Source organism: Giraffa tippelskirchi, chromosome 1 (assembly GCF_054371585.1).
Source record: "Giraffa tippelskirchi isolate mGirTip1 chromosome 1, T2T-mGirTip1v1.2.pri, whole genome shotgun sequence".
Classification (NCBI taxonomy): domain Eukaryota; kingdom Metazoa; phylum Chordata; class Mammalia; order Artiodactyla; family Giraffidae; genus Giraffa; species Giraffa tippelskirchi.
In genome coordinates, this window is record NC_137275.1 from 97,068,278 (window position 1) to 97,084,138 (window position 15,861).

Below are 15,861 nucleotides of genomic sequence, written 5' to 3' on the forward strand. Positions count from 1 at the left end.
GAATACATTTGTTCTAGAGAGAGCTTCAAAGAGATTCTAAATTAATTATCATTTGGACAATGAAATTCAGATGCTTTCTGGTGCTCTAAGTTATCATAGCCTTTGAAATAAATTCAATTTAGTCTATCATCTTATAATTGTAGTTCATTTAATTAATTCTTGATTAAATGCATACTCAACAAGTAGTTTTAAAAGAAAACAGTCATACCATATTTTACAGTCAAACTTGGATGAAACAAGTTGTTTCAATGTTTTAATATATTACAAGAATATCAGCTACCATACTCATAATAATCCAGTTTAATTTGTAATTTTGATAAATATTCGTATCTGCTCCAATTTGGTTAGATATTTAGTTTGAAGTTGAATTTGTTCTTGATTGATCAATACTTGGCTGTAGCCTGACAGTCTGTTTCAAATGGGGTGTGTGTGTGTGTATGTGTGTATACATCTGCCCTTATTTTGTTTGGAAAATATTATTTTAAAATATTTGAGACCAACAAAATATCTGAGTATATGATTGCATTGAACTGGACTCTGTTTTACAGCTGAAGACATTCTTGCAGTAATGACAAATCGATTAAAACATTTAAACCATCATATTGGATGGCCTAACCCCCAAATTTGATGAAAAGTTGCTATTTCTCTGGACCCTCCAGGGTGATTGTACAAACTGAGGCTATAAATGCATGTAGCTTAATGCCTGTGAACCATCACAGGAAAACATTGTCCAGCTTCTGAGTGAAGTGAGAATTGAGAAGTATGGAAAGGATAAGTAAATTTTTATTTTTTTAACTCAGTCATGGATAATTAATTTGAACTTCATAGTGGGATTTCCTATATGCTTAATAGTAGAACATTATTTGAAGAGATTGATTATAAATTCTTACTAGTACAGCTCTCCTGTTTATCTTGTCCTAAGGTTCAAGTCCTGTGTCTAATCACTGTGGTAGTCAGAGACCTCTCTGATAGGCAGGTCTAGAGAACTGTGGCAAACAATGTACAGAACAGAGCTGGTCAGCTCTCTCCACAGCCTTGGAGAACGTTGTTCCTTTGAACACTAGACTTTCCCCATTAACTGATCCACAGTTGTGCTCTGCACCATTCATTGATTTTAAAATCACCTTAACAGAGTCCTTTTCAGATTCCCTTTGTCAGCTGTCTTTCTAGTTTACAGGTGGAAATTTACAAGAAGTGTTAGTAAACTAAAGCCGGATTGTAATAGAGCCCTCTACCAGCTTTTTAAATTTTGTCACTTGGCTCTCTCTATAAACAATGCTTGTCGGGAACCCCTGCTTTAGTTGTTAACCTCTTTCTGAGTATTATGTACACACATAGTTTTCTTCAGAAAAAGTAGGAGTGCACAATGGCTAAATTGTTTTATTCATGTTGTGTTTCAAAATCCAGTTTAATATGACAGGGCATAGAGCTGGTCAAATGGCCCTTTAGATAGAGTTTGCACACCCTACACTTCTGCCTCACGGTCTCTTTAATGTCAGTCAAAGACATTTACTGAGTGCCCACTTTGTGGTGGGCATTGTGTGGAGTAGCCTTTAGAAAACTTCTCAAGTTGTTAGCACTGTTTATTAAAGAATGTCCTCCTTTATGTACTAGAAGTCAAGAGCCAGCAGTCTGGAATGAAAATAATCACTGGCAGGAATGTCAAATTAAATTGGTTTATTGATGTTTGTGGGCAAATAAATAGCTTGGCAATATTCATCTTGATTAATTTATGTATAGCATAAACAGTAAAATGCCTTTGCCCTGACCTCAATTAGAAAAATTACGCCACATGTTACTACAGGGAATCTAGTGTAGATCTATAAATTATGCAACAGTTTTTCCGATCGATCAATTATATAACAGTTCCCACTGGTGAAAATCATTATATATTTAACTTCTAGTCAAAGAAATGACATTGAATGTATCCAGACAAGGGAGACAATAACACGCTGCCTCAGTTGTTGCACAAAATGTTCCAGTTCTATTTCCACAGGTCAGTGGTTCCCAAAGTTAGAAGAACTTTCCTTGGTTTCGTGTGGTTGGGCATGGAGAATTTTGCACACAATAGGAGTAACAAAATACTACTTTAATCAGATAAATACATTTGACCATAGCAATTACTCTTGAATTGGGGGAAGAAAGCAGAAAGACAGAAATGGTTTGTAATCTAAGCAAATTCTAAATTTAGCAGAAGTAAAATAAATTTTACATATTAACAGTAGCCTTCAAAATACAATCAAAGTGTTAATTAAATATCATGTTAGAACAGTACACTTTGTACATGATAGTTCAGATGAAGAGAGATTCTACCTTGAATTTTTCATCTGTGTAATAGATATTCCTGAAAAACCCTTACTACTTGGAAGAGAGGAAAAAAATTAATTTCCATGATTCTGAGTGAACTTTTCTTTCTGATTTGCCACTTTTAAGAATTTTGGCAAAATATTTTTCTTTCAGTATTTTTAATATGATAGCACTTGCCCTTTAAGAACAAATGAATCAAAATATTTGAGGGAAAATGAAACCCCTACTAGCATTTGCAGTTGATTTTCAAAAACATGTCCTACAGATTCCTATAAAGTTATTCTACCACGCCCATTTTGGTGAATGAGACCATTCCAAGTGAAAGTTCTATTACAAACTGTGAAATATAGAATACTGGCAGGGTACAGTTTCCAAAATGTTTGAAAGTTTTCAATGGGGCTAATATTCAGAAAGGGTGGGGCAAAAGCAAAAGAGTCTACATCCTAGAATAGAGCTCCTGGATCCCAACAAAGAGTTGGTCATATCTCACACTATGGTCCTTTCTTCTTTCTTTATGAGTCTCCCAGGGAAAGGCTATGCGTTATAGTCAGCTCCTAGCACAGGGGCCTGTGATGCAAGACGCTGAGTAGTTCTTATTCTTTTTGTTTATTTGTTTTTAACGCTAATGAACTAAATAGATGTCACCTTCACTCATCACCTTGTGTTAGATGTATGTTCAAGTGTTAACTTGTTTCATAGAAGTAAAGAGCTTCAGAGCTGGAAGGAATCTAGCAATCATTCAGTCTAACCCCCTTATTTTAGAAAAGAGAAAATGAAAGCCCTGATTTGATATAGGTTACATACATCTGCACAGGTATATTAGTGGTAAAACCAAAATCTAGGATTAGTTACTCCTACGTATGAGGTCTTTTCATGCCTCTGCAGAAGCTGTGATCTAACTCTCTAGGTTTACTTGTAGAGCCTTGACAGATATTTCTTTTCCAAGATGTTAGTTTTCTGATGATTCTGTAACCATTGCTTCTTACTTAGGAGGTGAAATGTAACACTACAGTGGGTGGTTTTCAGGTTTGCCGCCATAGGGACTGCAGGAGCTACTTTCAGAAGATTAGAGCTGAGAAGATGGCTTTTGTTCTCAGTCCTGAATCACTTCTCTGGTGATGGATTTGAAACACAGCAATATAGGTGAAATAGTAATAGTAAAAGTGCCTGGGAATTTGTGAAGATGTTGCAAATATGTCACATCGCAGGTTTCTTTCATTTCACTTTCTACATCACACACCAAGTTCAAGCATCCTGCTCCAAGTGTGGCCAAACATGCAAATATTTGCTTTCTGAGTAATTTGCCCTAATGACTTTGGAACATTTTTGAGAAACAGTGGTGACATTGTTCTGCCCTAGCAGAAAACATACTCCTTGTTGTGTCCACAGAGATCCTAGCACTCTGTGGGCATACTGTCAGGACATGGGTGCTGCACAGTATTCACTAACTCACCTTCTAGATGACACCATGTTAGGTATCTACCTTGTCATATCACCCAAGACTTTGTAACAGACTTGTCTGGCAGTCACTCTTACTTAAGCACTAGGTGTGAAACTGAAAGTGTCTTAACTTCCAAAGTAAAGCCTTTTTCTGTGGACCCTTCTCATAGTTTTGTTTGATCAGACTGAAAGCATCAGACCACTGGCAAGGTTTGGAATGTGAAAGCTGTTTGTTGGAAGTTCTGTTTTAGTAGCTATTGTATCTTCCAAGTCGATACTTTAAATCTAAAAGCCAGAAAATAGAAAATGTCAGCGGTTATAGGAGCACCAGTCTTGTGTACTTTTCCTTTGCCCATTTTTGTTTAGCCATTGAACTTTGGCAATGGGATTTTGGTACCACTATGGGATATATTTTGGGCCGCTCAAATGATAGCAGCGTGGATGTTATAGTCAACAAACATGACATTTCTCCGCTAGGGAAAGAATGAGAAGATGTCCCTGGAATAAAAATGTAAGAAAAGGGTTGAAGACTGATTGCTAGTCATTTAGAAAAGTATCTTCTAAGACTTGTTAACAGCTTCTTTGTTGGAATTTTTTTCTTTTGTAACAAAGCACTATAAATTCTTTTCTAGGAAGATTCACCGAAACAATGTTAATATTTTTTTTCAAAGACTAAAAAGGGTGTTTATTGCAGATCTAGAAATAAAATTAAAGATTTGTCATGTTTAAAATGTTTATAATGATTAAATCTGTCACTGTTAATGTATGAAAGGAGAAGTTTAGGTCAGTGTAGTCCAGTTAAATATTGATCTTACAAATTGTGCTCCCCTCTGCAGCTACCTTTTATTCATTTACTTAACAAACATTTAATACTCTTTTTGTGTGTGTTTTACCTCTGAGAAGGTCAGTGAGAGAGATGAAGAATATTATATAAAAAGACAAGAGCCAATGGTAGTCTCAACTTTATTCAAGCTAGAACAAATAGAAAAAGAGACTAACATAGATGTAATTAAGACTTTGGGGAGGAAGTGAATTTTTGGGTTTTGCAAAAGACAATGAACTTGTACTGGTAGAGGAAAGGCAAGGCATGCTTGGCTGAAAGAGAAACAAAATGTAAGGCTCAGTGGTGGTAGAATGGGTAATGTATTAACATGGCAGAAACATGCCGGGAAAGACCTCATGCTGGTAAAGCACTGTAAAAGTACTTATCAAGCACCTAGGAACATCTTTTCCAATCTGAAGTAGTTAATTTTTTCTTTTTTTCAACATGGTTTAGTACTGATTTTCAGATCTCCACTCAATGAGGGCTCAAGGAGGCTAGAGAGAATTTTTAGGATTTGCTTCCAGTTATTAAGTTGCATAATTCTATATCGGAAGACTTGAATATTAAATTTCTTGTTTAAAAAAAGCCAGCTAATTGATTCTAAAGGTGGGGATAAATGGCTGGTGAAACCTTGATTTATATTTTGAATAAAATAGTTCATATATATTCAGAAAGAAGCAGCCATTGTAAGATTTTGTAATGCATTGTAAGGCTTTTAAGTATCTTCTAGAAAAGAGAGGGAAATTTCAAACATATCCTTTTGATAGAGTTTGTAACCACATTGTTAAACATCATAGCTTACCTTATTCCTACAGTACTTGGTTCAAGTACATGGAACATTTGATGAAAAACTACCATACTTTGCAAATAGTTTATTTAAAGATAATTCAGGCAACATGGAAAGCCTTGCTTGATATATCTCAGCTACCAATCCAATGGTGTAACTGATACTGAAGCTCCATCTTTTTTAATACCTTCATCCAAACCTTTAACACTTAAAGTGTTTACATTATGTTCCTCTTTAACATGAATGAAGAAATCATGTCCACCCCTCCATTGTTGTCCTAATATTGTTGGTTCAGTCAATTAAAAAAAAAAAAATATATATATATATACTGTGCTGTGCTGTGCTTAGTCGCTCAGTTGTGTCCGACTCGTTGAGACCCCAGAGACCACAGCTCGCCAGGCTCCTCTGTTCATGGGGATTCTCCCGGCAAGAATACTGGAGTGGGTTTCCATGCCCTCCTCCAGGGGATTTTCCCAGCCCAGGTATCAAAGCAGGGTCTCCTGCATTCAGGCAGATTCTTTACCAGCTGAACTACCAGGGAAGCCCATATATATGTATACTTATAGCTAATTTGATCCCTGGGTTGGAGAGATCCCCTGGAAGAGGAAATGGCAACCCACTCCAGTATTTTTGCCTGGAGAATCCCATGGACAGAGGAGCCTAGCGAGCTACAGTCCATGGGGTTGCAAATAGTCCGATACAACTGAGTATGCATGTGATACAAGCAGATAGCTGATTCACATCGTTGTACAGCAGAAACTAAGACAGCATTGTAAAGCAATTATCCTCCAATTAAAAAGAAAGAAAGACATGAAAGGTAAAAAAAAAAACCAAAAACAAAAACCAGGATTGGTAAAAAAAAAAAAAAAAAGCAGCATGAGGCTCTTACAAAAGTCAACAATCCAAAAGTGTCATTCTCAGATTTAAGTTCATAGAGTTTTGGACAGCAATATAAAGTGATAGACTTCCCTGGTGGCTCAGACGGTAAAGCGTCTGCCTACATTGCGGGAGACCCGGGTTCAAACCTTGGGTTGGGAAGATCTGGAGAAGGAAATGGCAACCCACTCCTGTATTCTTGCCTGGAAAATCCCATGGATGGAGGAACCTGGTGGGCTACAGTCCATGGGGTCGCAAAGAGTCGGACACGACTGAGTGACTTCACTTTCACTTTTATAGAGTGATAGACTACTTCAGGAATGCCATTTTTAATGGAAAAAAATGACAAAGCATGTTTAGTTTTTTTAAAAAATGATAAATTGAAAGGTGAGCTCTATTTATCAAGTGTAGTGTGTTTAATTCATAAGTATCTTCCACTTCCTGTTTTCCCCAAATGATTATTTTCAATTCAGTTGAAAACATTTAAGCATTTACTATTTAATATGTAACATATGGATGGATGATACAAAAATCAAAACTGGACCCTACAAGTGAATAGTTTAAAAACCTATTTGGAACGGAAAATATGCACACACAAAACAAATAATAAATGAGGAAGGATAGGACTACTAAAGTAATTAAATATATAAATTTTAGAGGAAATTCTATGGGGGAAATAAAGTCCAACCCATAATGTGTGTTAGTTGCTCAGTCGTGTCCGACTCTTTGCAACCCCATGGACTGTAGCCTGCCAGGCTCCTCTGTCCATGGGACTCTCCAGGCAAGAATAGTGGAGTGGGTTGCCATTTCCTTCTCCATCAACCCATAATAGTCTATAACAAAGTCTTAATTTTTTTTTTAAATCATAATTGGCTTTAGAAAGCTATGGTGTATTTGCTGTGCTCATCTCAGTGGGGAACAATTTCTTTCAAAATCTGTAATATGGTTTCAAAGATAGTATGTATTGTGTTGAAAACCATTCTTGAATATCTATGATAAAGCTGAGTGAAACATTTTCAAAATAGCACAAATTAAAACAAATTATGTAAAAAGTGTTATTTACTCAGTCCGACTCTGCGACCCCGTGGACTGTAGCCCGCCATGCTCCTCTGTCCATGGAATTCTCCAGGCAAGAATACAGGAGTGGGTTGCCATTCCCTTCTACAGGGGATCTTCCCCACCCAAGGATCCAACCCTGGTTTCCTGCATTGCAGGCAGATTCTTTACTTTCTGAACCGCCAGGGAAGCCCAAAATGAATTATAAATGAAGTAAAATGTTTGTTCTTCCTGAAATGCTCATAGATAATGAAAAACTGTGGATAACTTATAAAATTTCAAACATCCATATTTGTGTAAAATGAGCCATTTCGATTGATGTTTTTCCAGTGGACTTTCAAATGCTGCAAGGATGGTTAATTGTCTTCTGTAAATGATTATAAAATAATCTATTTAAGCTGAGGGGCTGCTTCTTGGTTTATGCAATTACAAAAGTAATTTTTACCTGTTATGTTGGTGAAGTGAGGTCATTAGCCTTCGTGTTCTGTGTGAGTAGAAAGACTGAGGGGGAAAAATCAAAGGCATTCATTGAGTAATGCAGGAATTCTATGTAGAGACATTTTACACAGCAGGAATTTAAGTCCATGTGTAAAGCAGGCTGCTTGCATGGTGAAAAACAAAACAACACCACCCCCTCCCCTGCACCCCCTCGGCCTCGCCCCCCCCTCACTCCATTGACATGCATAGCTGGCCTGGTAGGTGTAAAAATAGACTGGCAGCGCCTGAATTGGAAATGGTCACTGAAGGCAGCCTGCAGTTGCTGGGGTTTTGAGTTCTCTCTGACACCAGCAAGCCAGCCAGCAGATGGGGAGAACTGGTGAGGGGCGTGTAGGGGAATTGAGCAGAGGAGCCAAGGATCGCCTGGATGAATCGTCCACGTTAGTGTCCCCCTGGGAGCCCTGGACAGAGCATAGCGGGCAAGGACAGGCCTACTGACAGCAGGAAGACTAGAACTGAGATGGGGAATGCAGCTCTCTGCCCGTCTTGCCGTGCGGATAAGAGCGTAAGAGCACAGGGACACTTGCAGGAATTGGACAGAACCCCAGACTACTATGGCTGTAACAGCGAGGACACCAAAGAACTTGGGCCGCGGGTAAGTTCTAAGCTACAGACCAGAGGAGAGGAGGATGGTGGCACAAGAATCAACACTGGACCTCATTGGTTAAACCTCTAAACTTCCTGGAAGGAAGCTGACAGAATAAAACCAATGTGATCAAACCAGCTGACTGCCTCTGGTTCTGTGGCCTGCTGCTATTTCCTCTTCGTGATCCGCAAGGTTCACGTTTGTACCTTCTGATCTGACTTTAGCTATGAACTGACATTGGGAGTATACAAGGATGCCATCTCTTTAATTTAAATTTTGTGCAAAACTGAATATATATTTTATTATGGAGTGACTTGCAGCAATATTGCACAGATTCACTTACATTCAACCTGTTAATTTATTTTGCCTGTTTATATATTGATAGCTGATTTTTCATTAGGATCACAGATTATTTTTGAAAAGCACATGCTAACTTCAAATCCCAGTTTCAGGCTATAAAGGCATTTTTTTCTTCTAAGATTTAATTGACCTCACTGAAAAGCCCTTTAAATACTGTTCTGATTATGATAATAATATTTTGTTCAGAGTCCTAGAGAAGTCGAGCCATCACTTATTTAAGTTGACTTACATGCTTTAATAATTCAGTCATGGTAGGTTCCTTAAACTGGTTACAAAGGCTTATTGTGAATTTTTTTGGTGGGGGAGAGGGCCAGAAATCTTTCTGAAATATTTTGATTTTCATTTTTGCTGGAGGATAAAGTGTATCTTTGATCTGTCAGATGCAGGAATTTGACCTGCATTGCAAGGCATTTATTTCAGAGTGAAGCCATGAAACTAAGATAAGGAGGATTTCCGAATCAGAGAAGCATACTTTGTATTAATACTTTGAAGTGTTTGCCTGATATTTCCAGGAATGAGGACTCTGAGACTCCCTATTCTCTTTGGCTTTTACTCTGACTTGGATGAATTTCATAATTTTGTAGCGTTGAAATTCTGTCAGACCACAGTGAAGCGGAAAGAGAAACTAAGAATTTATCAATAAAAATAACCTGCAGGGCCAGCGTTTGCAGTTAGCAGTGAAAAGAAAGTCTATCAGCACTGTAGTGTAGATAGTGCTTCTGGAATTAGAAAGAAGCCACCCCAGGCAAGAGATGGAGCAAAGGTGAGGAGGGAGGTGATCCCCTGTGGAGGGGAGGTACCTACCTTAAAAACTGCCTTAAAAATAGCTTGGGTTTGTGACCAGGGGCTGTCACAGGTTATGGTTTAAGGTTTAAATTTCCCACATCCACTAGGAGTGTCATACAGAATTTCTGAGTAGCCGAATGGAGTGCAGTTATTGCCTGAAGGGTCTAGAAAGGGTGAACTTTTGGGTAACTGTTCAGTAGCCTCTACAAGCTTGCTTAGCTGCATTATATATTTATATTTTCTAAGCAGTGACTACCCTGTTCAAAAAATAGCTTCCAGGGATTTTTTTTTTTCCCATTAATTTATCATTTAGGCCATTCTTTAAAATATTAACTAATACTTCCTTCAATATTTTTAAGTTATACAACTCTATTCCATGTTTTCACCTCTTAAAAACCAATAAGGAAAATGTAAAGCACGAAAGTAAATTAAAAGTACTTTAAAAGTCCAATATAAAAGCCTATTTTTAAAATGTAGAGAATAGACAGTATTCTGATGCACTGATAGTTTCTTTTAGGTAAAGAAGAGCAAGTGTTAGAGTTAGTGAGTTAAGAAGAGCAAAAAGAGTTAGTGTGATTTTGAGATTCAAGGGCTAAAATAAATTCGTTTAAAACTTCTGAGTTCAGAAAATGATTTAAAAAAGCTTTTTAAGAAGAAATAATCAACAGCAACCTCATTCCCCTTGTTAACAATCTTTTAATATAGATATTAGCCCTAAAAAACTTTGAGTTGATTTTTTAAAAAATAATTGCAATCTAATTTCTGTGAATTAAGTAATATACTTCTAACCTGCTGATAGTTAAATAAACTCTTCTGTCAAAGATTTTACAGGCAGGAGCATATAATGATTGCTGTGATATGGAAAGAAATGGCAGAAGTGGAAATGCACCTGTTGTCTACCTTATGAAGTGATAGTCTACTCAGGATTTTATTACTTTAATCATGGGCAAAAAAGATTAATTCTTAATGCTAAAAATAGCAAGCAAAATATGTGGTTCTCTCTAGCTTAAGTTCCCCAAATTTAAGTAATCTACCATCTTTCTTTACTTTTAAATGGGTACTGTAAGACTGAAGTCACTTACTCCTTAGATCATCTAGATAAATACATATCTTAATTAGTCTCTTTTTTTATAATTCAGGCTTATCACAATTGATGATTCAGTTAGGCGATTCAAGTCTTATTAACTTATATTTTTATAATATTCTTTTTTTAAGGGGAAAAACATAAACAGAGGTCCTTAGCACTTTTTTTCTTCTGAAAATTAACTTATACATGTTTTATAGAGTTTGTTGTGTTTGGGGACCAAAAATTTCAAATAAATGAATTTCCCAACTTTATTCATAATCAGAACTAAACTCATGGGGAAAATATAAATTTAAGATTTTGGGCTTAAAATTGCTGGGCTTTATGTAAATTAATGCTTCATTCTTTTACTTTAAGATTTTATTTAGAATTTTGAACATTCTGACATTTGTTTGTGTAGATAAGTATAGCAATGAGGAATAAATCAGTCACTAGGAATTGTGTTGGAAGTAAGCAAGCAAAAAGAATTCCTTCTTGTGTGTGTATATTTGACATTTCACTAATAGATTTATCTGTTTTTTAAAATTTTTTAATTGGAAGAAAACTGCTTTACAGTGTTGTGTTGTTCATTTTTTATAAGACAAAAAAATCAGATCAGAATAATTTCCAAGTTTGTTACATAGTTAAGCCCAGAAGTTATACCAAAAAAGTTGAAAATGAAACTAAATATTGTGGCAATATAATAATTTCCTAAGCTTTAAAGCAACTTTAAAAGATTATAGCAAAAAAGATGAACAGTTCATACACCACAGCATTTAAAAATTCTACAGCTGGATAAAAATAGGTTATTTTATAACTTATGTACAAATTAATACTTAAATTGCAGAGTCAAATTCAACAAACCCCTTCTGTAAAGAAAGGGACAGAGAGTGGATTTTATAGACGTTGTGGGCATGTGGTCTCTGTTGCTGCTTCTCAGCTGTGTTAGGTTGTAGAGAAAAAACAGTCATGGACAGTAGGAGACAAATAACTGGCTGTATCAAAACAATTACTAAATTTTTAAATTAAATTTTTGATTGCTGATTTTTTTCAGTCACTAAATATTAATTTTAGTTACTTTTTGCATTTTGTACTTTAAAAAATAATAAAATATCATTCTATCTGTAAACAGAGAATATAGTGATATTCAGTCTCAGAAGAATGCTTTGAGACTGGTAGACATTCCTGGGTATGCTGTAAACTTTTTCTAAATATTTGGAATGCAATCTGGAAATACATTTCAAACTAGTTACAGTGTCTCTTTTCATTTTGCTAGTGCAGTGAGGACTCTAGTAGCAAGGAGGTATGTGCATGGAGAAAAAGAGTAGGCAAACCTTCTGGGCAGACTCCTACCCCCAACTACACTGGACTCCCACCCCTTTATTGTGAGTATTCCCAAGCCTACCCCTCCCTTAAGGCAAACTTTAAGGGTGCCAGAGAACTCTACCCTCAGAGACCTTATTCCAAATCCACTGAGAAAAAAGATGTCTGGAGAGGTAAGACTCCTGAGCATATGTTAGGGTTTTACTCTGAAATGTGGTTGTCTCTTAGATTAGTCCTTAAAGGATTCCACAGTCTGCTATTATCAGTCAGCTTGACAGTTCCAGAAAGAGGAAGCATGTGGTGCAGGAGTGAGTCAAGATCAAAATTCAAATTCTTATTCAGAGTAAGTTCTAGTAATGGTTCTAAATGTTTCTATTGATCACAGAAGGGAAAACAGCATCATTTCTTAAATACCTTTTCCTTTATGCAGATGACTGGTATGTTTATTCTATGTTCACTTATTAAAGAAGTTCTAAGAGATGCCTTACAGAATTTGTCCCAGATCCTTAGGGGAGCTCTATCAGAGACGTAAGTTTGCAAAGCCATGTGGCTTTGCAAAGGGGCTAAGCGGGCTTCCAGAGAGACAGCTTCTTGACCATGCTTTGGTAAAGTGCAGTCTATAACAGCATCAGAAATGTATCTTTATTTCTTGTTCTTGGCTTGTGTTTTTGTCATGGCATCATTTATAGATTTGCATTTTGATCTGTGTGTTCTGTATATTTTTCTTGCATTGAGATCATGTACTTTTCATGGTAGTTTCTTTACTATTTCAGGTTAAGTTGCCTTGTCCCAAGAGCAAAACTATAAATGTGATGCTTCATTGCAAATGTTACTTAGATTATCTGTCCTGATTTTTGAATTACGATATCCTTGTTTTATCAGGGTTTTTTTCCAGAGATTTTTATTTTCTCATTTCATTTATTTATTTCCCCAGTTATAGCAAAGAATTTTATCTTCTTTATTTCAAGCTTTTTGTTATTGTATAAATTTTCTTGTGACATTAGTCCATGATCAATGAACTCTGGTGTTATTGTGAAAACAATTCAGTACTTTTCTTCTGTGCTGAATCAAAAGGTAGTAAGTCAGTCAGAAAATATTTATTGAGTTGGGTATTGATCTGAATGCTGGCGATATGTTGATGAGAGAGAGTAAGGGGAGACAGACTTTAACCATGCTTAGGGAGGTTGGGGAAGCATGCTGCCCAGCTGAGGTAGCAGTGTGTTGGGTTAATTTAAGGGGCAGAAAGACAGCGTGGCTGCAGCATTGTGAACAGAGAGGGGCTGGCAACAAGGTCTGAGAGGCGGACACAAGCCTACCTTGGCAGACGTTTAGCTTTCTTTCTAATTGTAGTGAGTCTTGGTAAAGGACTTGGATTTCCTTCAAAGTACAGTGGGAAATCTCTGAAAGGTTTTAGGGAAATAGTAGAACCCCTTTTATGCTTCAAAAGATCTCTCTGTCCCTCCCTCCCACTCTTATTCCCTCCCTATGTCTCTGTCTCTGCCTCTCTCTTTGTCTGTCCTTGCTTGGTGGAGAATGGGTTGTACATTCTATCAAGGGAGGAAGAAGGGGGGGCCGAAGTTAAGCTGCCCAGAAACCTCTGAGGTGAACAATGTTGTTGTTTAGTTGCTAAGTCATGCGCAACTCTTTTGCAAGCCCATAGACTGTAGCCTGCCAGGCAAATGATGATATAGGATTAAATTAGGGTGTTATCAGTGGTAGTGCGAAGTGATCAATTTCTGGGAGTGTTTTTGTTTTTATCAAAGGTTGTATTGGCTTATAAAGGAAAGACAAGGTGTTATTGGTTTAAGCAACTGGATACCAGATGGTGCTATTTACTAAGATGGAGTGGCATGTGTAAGAGTGTGAATGAATGTGGCGTGTAGGTGAGAGAAAGAGATAATTCCTTATCCATGAAGTACACAGAATGTCAAGAGAGTTAAACTTTTCAAGTTTGAGTTCTAAGAAGACAGAAATAAGAGACTTTGATATTGTGAACATTATCTTCTAAAGTCTTTTTATAACTGCTATGAGAAAAGATTCTTCATATAGTTTTGCTGTTAACCCTAAAAAGATCTGCAAGTGTAATGAAAATCTTTCTGGTAAAGCATTTTTAAAAGTATAAAATGATACAGAGCATGGTTATGTAACTTTTGGATGATGTATTAAAGGCAAATATTGAAAGAAGAAAGATATGGCTTCTGTCCTCTAGGAATTTTCAATCTAGTTTTAGAAGCAGGACATATTCACATGTGATCAGTGAACTCTTAAATCAGTGAACTCTCAATAGGAGAGTGGATGGCAGTGTGGGTGGTGAAATGAGTACCTAAAAGATGCCAAGGAAGGAGAGGAATGGTACAGACCACAGTGTTTGGGGGATGACCACAGACAGGGTTGAGATTCAGCCAGTATGGAGCAGAACAGCTGTACCACTTGTTTACAATTTGAAATGTTTTCATGCAGACTAACTAAATAGCTACTTCTGTGAGCTAACCAAGCTGTTCCTTCTATAATGTCTACCTAGAGCCGATTCCCAGGATTCTTCAGCTTACTTCCAACCCTAAAATGAGCAAACAAAGGATTAATGTGTGGACCAGCTAGGGGCCTTCAGGACCACTTTCCTCCAATGCTATAGCCAGCATCCATTGTGATTGTTTGATGTGTGGACTGTACCAGTTGTTAAATATTGTGAATATCCAGTCTGTTAATGGATACGTTGTAGCCTGTAGTAGATCTTTTTATTTTTAAATGTTTTTATTGCAGTATAGTTGGTATATAATATTATAAAAGTTTCAGGTGTACAGCATAGTGATTCACAATTTTTAAAGATTATACTCCATTTATAAGTGTTATAAGATATTGGCTATATTCCCTAAACTATATAATATATCCTTGCAGCTTATTTATTTTATACATAGTTTGTATCTCTTAAACCCCTAGCCCTAACTTGCCTCCCCACCCCCCGCAACTGGTGTTGACCAGTTTGTTCTCTACATCTGTGACTCTTATTTCTTTTTTGTTATGTTCACTAGTTCGTTGTATTTTTTAGATTCCACATAAAAGTGCTATCATACATTACTTGTCCTTCTCATTTCACTAGCATATTACCCTTTAAGTCCATCCATGTTGTTGCAAATGGCAAGTTTTCATTCTTTTTTATGACTGAGTAGCGCTCCATTGTACACATTGTATAGATATGCTAGGCTGCAGTAGATCTTGGAAGCAAAGTACAATCTTGGTTCCTGTTGGGAAGAAGGCACATTCCCTAAGCATTTTTTGAACACCTATTAAGTGCCGGGCACTGGACCTACCAAGATGAATAAGATTTGCAAGCTTGACTTGAAGGAGTGTAATCCAAGGACGGACAAAGCAGGAGTTCCAGTACTGTGTTACAGTGCGGTGAGAAAGCACAGGGTGTGTGGAATGCCTTAGAATGACAACTGAGTCTCAGGGGGTTACAGAAAAGTCACATGTTGAAGCATTATGAGCAGATCACAAACTCTGTCTTGGAGTCCGTTGTAATAGTAGAATGATAGAGAAGCAGTGTATGAGTGCCCCTGGATGTAACACCTCCTTTTTATTGGACAGATGTGGAATTTGTGAAATGTGGTTAGTATTCATGGCATCAGGCTATCAAGAGCTTCATAAGCCAAGCTTCAGAATTTGGCCTCTGTTCCACTGAAAGACCCCTGACAAAGGCTTATTTAGGAGAACCAGTTAGATTGTGATTTGCATATCAGAAGCTTCACTCTGTTCTCAGTGCCTAACAAGCACCTAGCACCTAACGGATGCTCAATAAATGTTTTTGGAAAGTATAAATTAATTAAGCTAAGAAGTCACCCAAAGTAGCAAATCTAGTTGTGGGCATTTTGTATGTACAGGTGACAAGCCCCTACATGAAACCAGAGGCTGTGAAGATTGAAAAAGTGATAAAGATACAAAAAGCATTTCTAAAAATA

At 37.0% G+C, this 15,861-nt stretch overlaps 1 protein-coding gene and 1 long non-coding RNA gene across 4 annotated transcripts in view; one reads left to right on the top strand and one right to left on the bottom strand.

Moving 5' to 3' along the window:
- Positions 1 to 1,581: 1,581 nt before the first annotated feature.
- On the bottom strand, positions 1,582 to 5,673 carry LOC145521341 (uncharacterized). The gene is made up of 2 exons (XR_014065328.1): positions 4,621 to 5,673; positions 1,582 to 4,313 (listed from the first exon to the last, which is right to left on the bottom strand). It is a non-coding gene; the product is annotated as an uncharacterized LOC145521341 (long non-coding RNA).
- Positions 5,674 to 8,009: 2,336 nt separating this feature from the next.
- The window catches only part of ANK2 (ankyrin 2), a 266,916-nt gene continuing 259,064 nt past the window's right edge, over positions 8,010 to 15,861 (top strand). For all 3 annotated transcript variants that reach the window (XM_081484755.1, XM_081484766.1, XM_081484775.1), the window contains exon 1: positions 8,010 to 8,382. In XM_081484755.1, the coding sequence (XP_081340881.1) occupies positions 8,248 to 8,382 (135 nt within the window). In that variant the 5' untranslated portion in view covers positions 8,010 to 8,247. The remainder of the gene's footprint in view (positions 8,383 to 15,861) is intronic.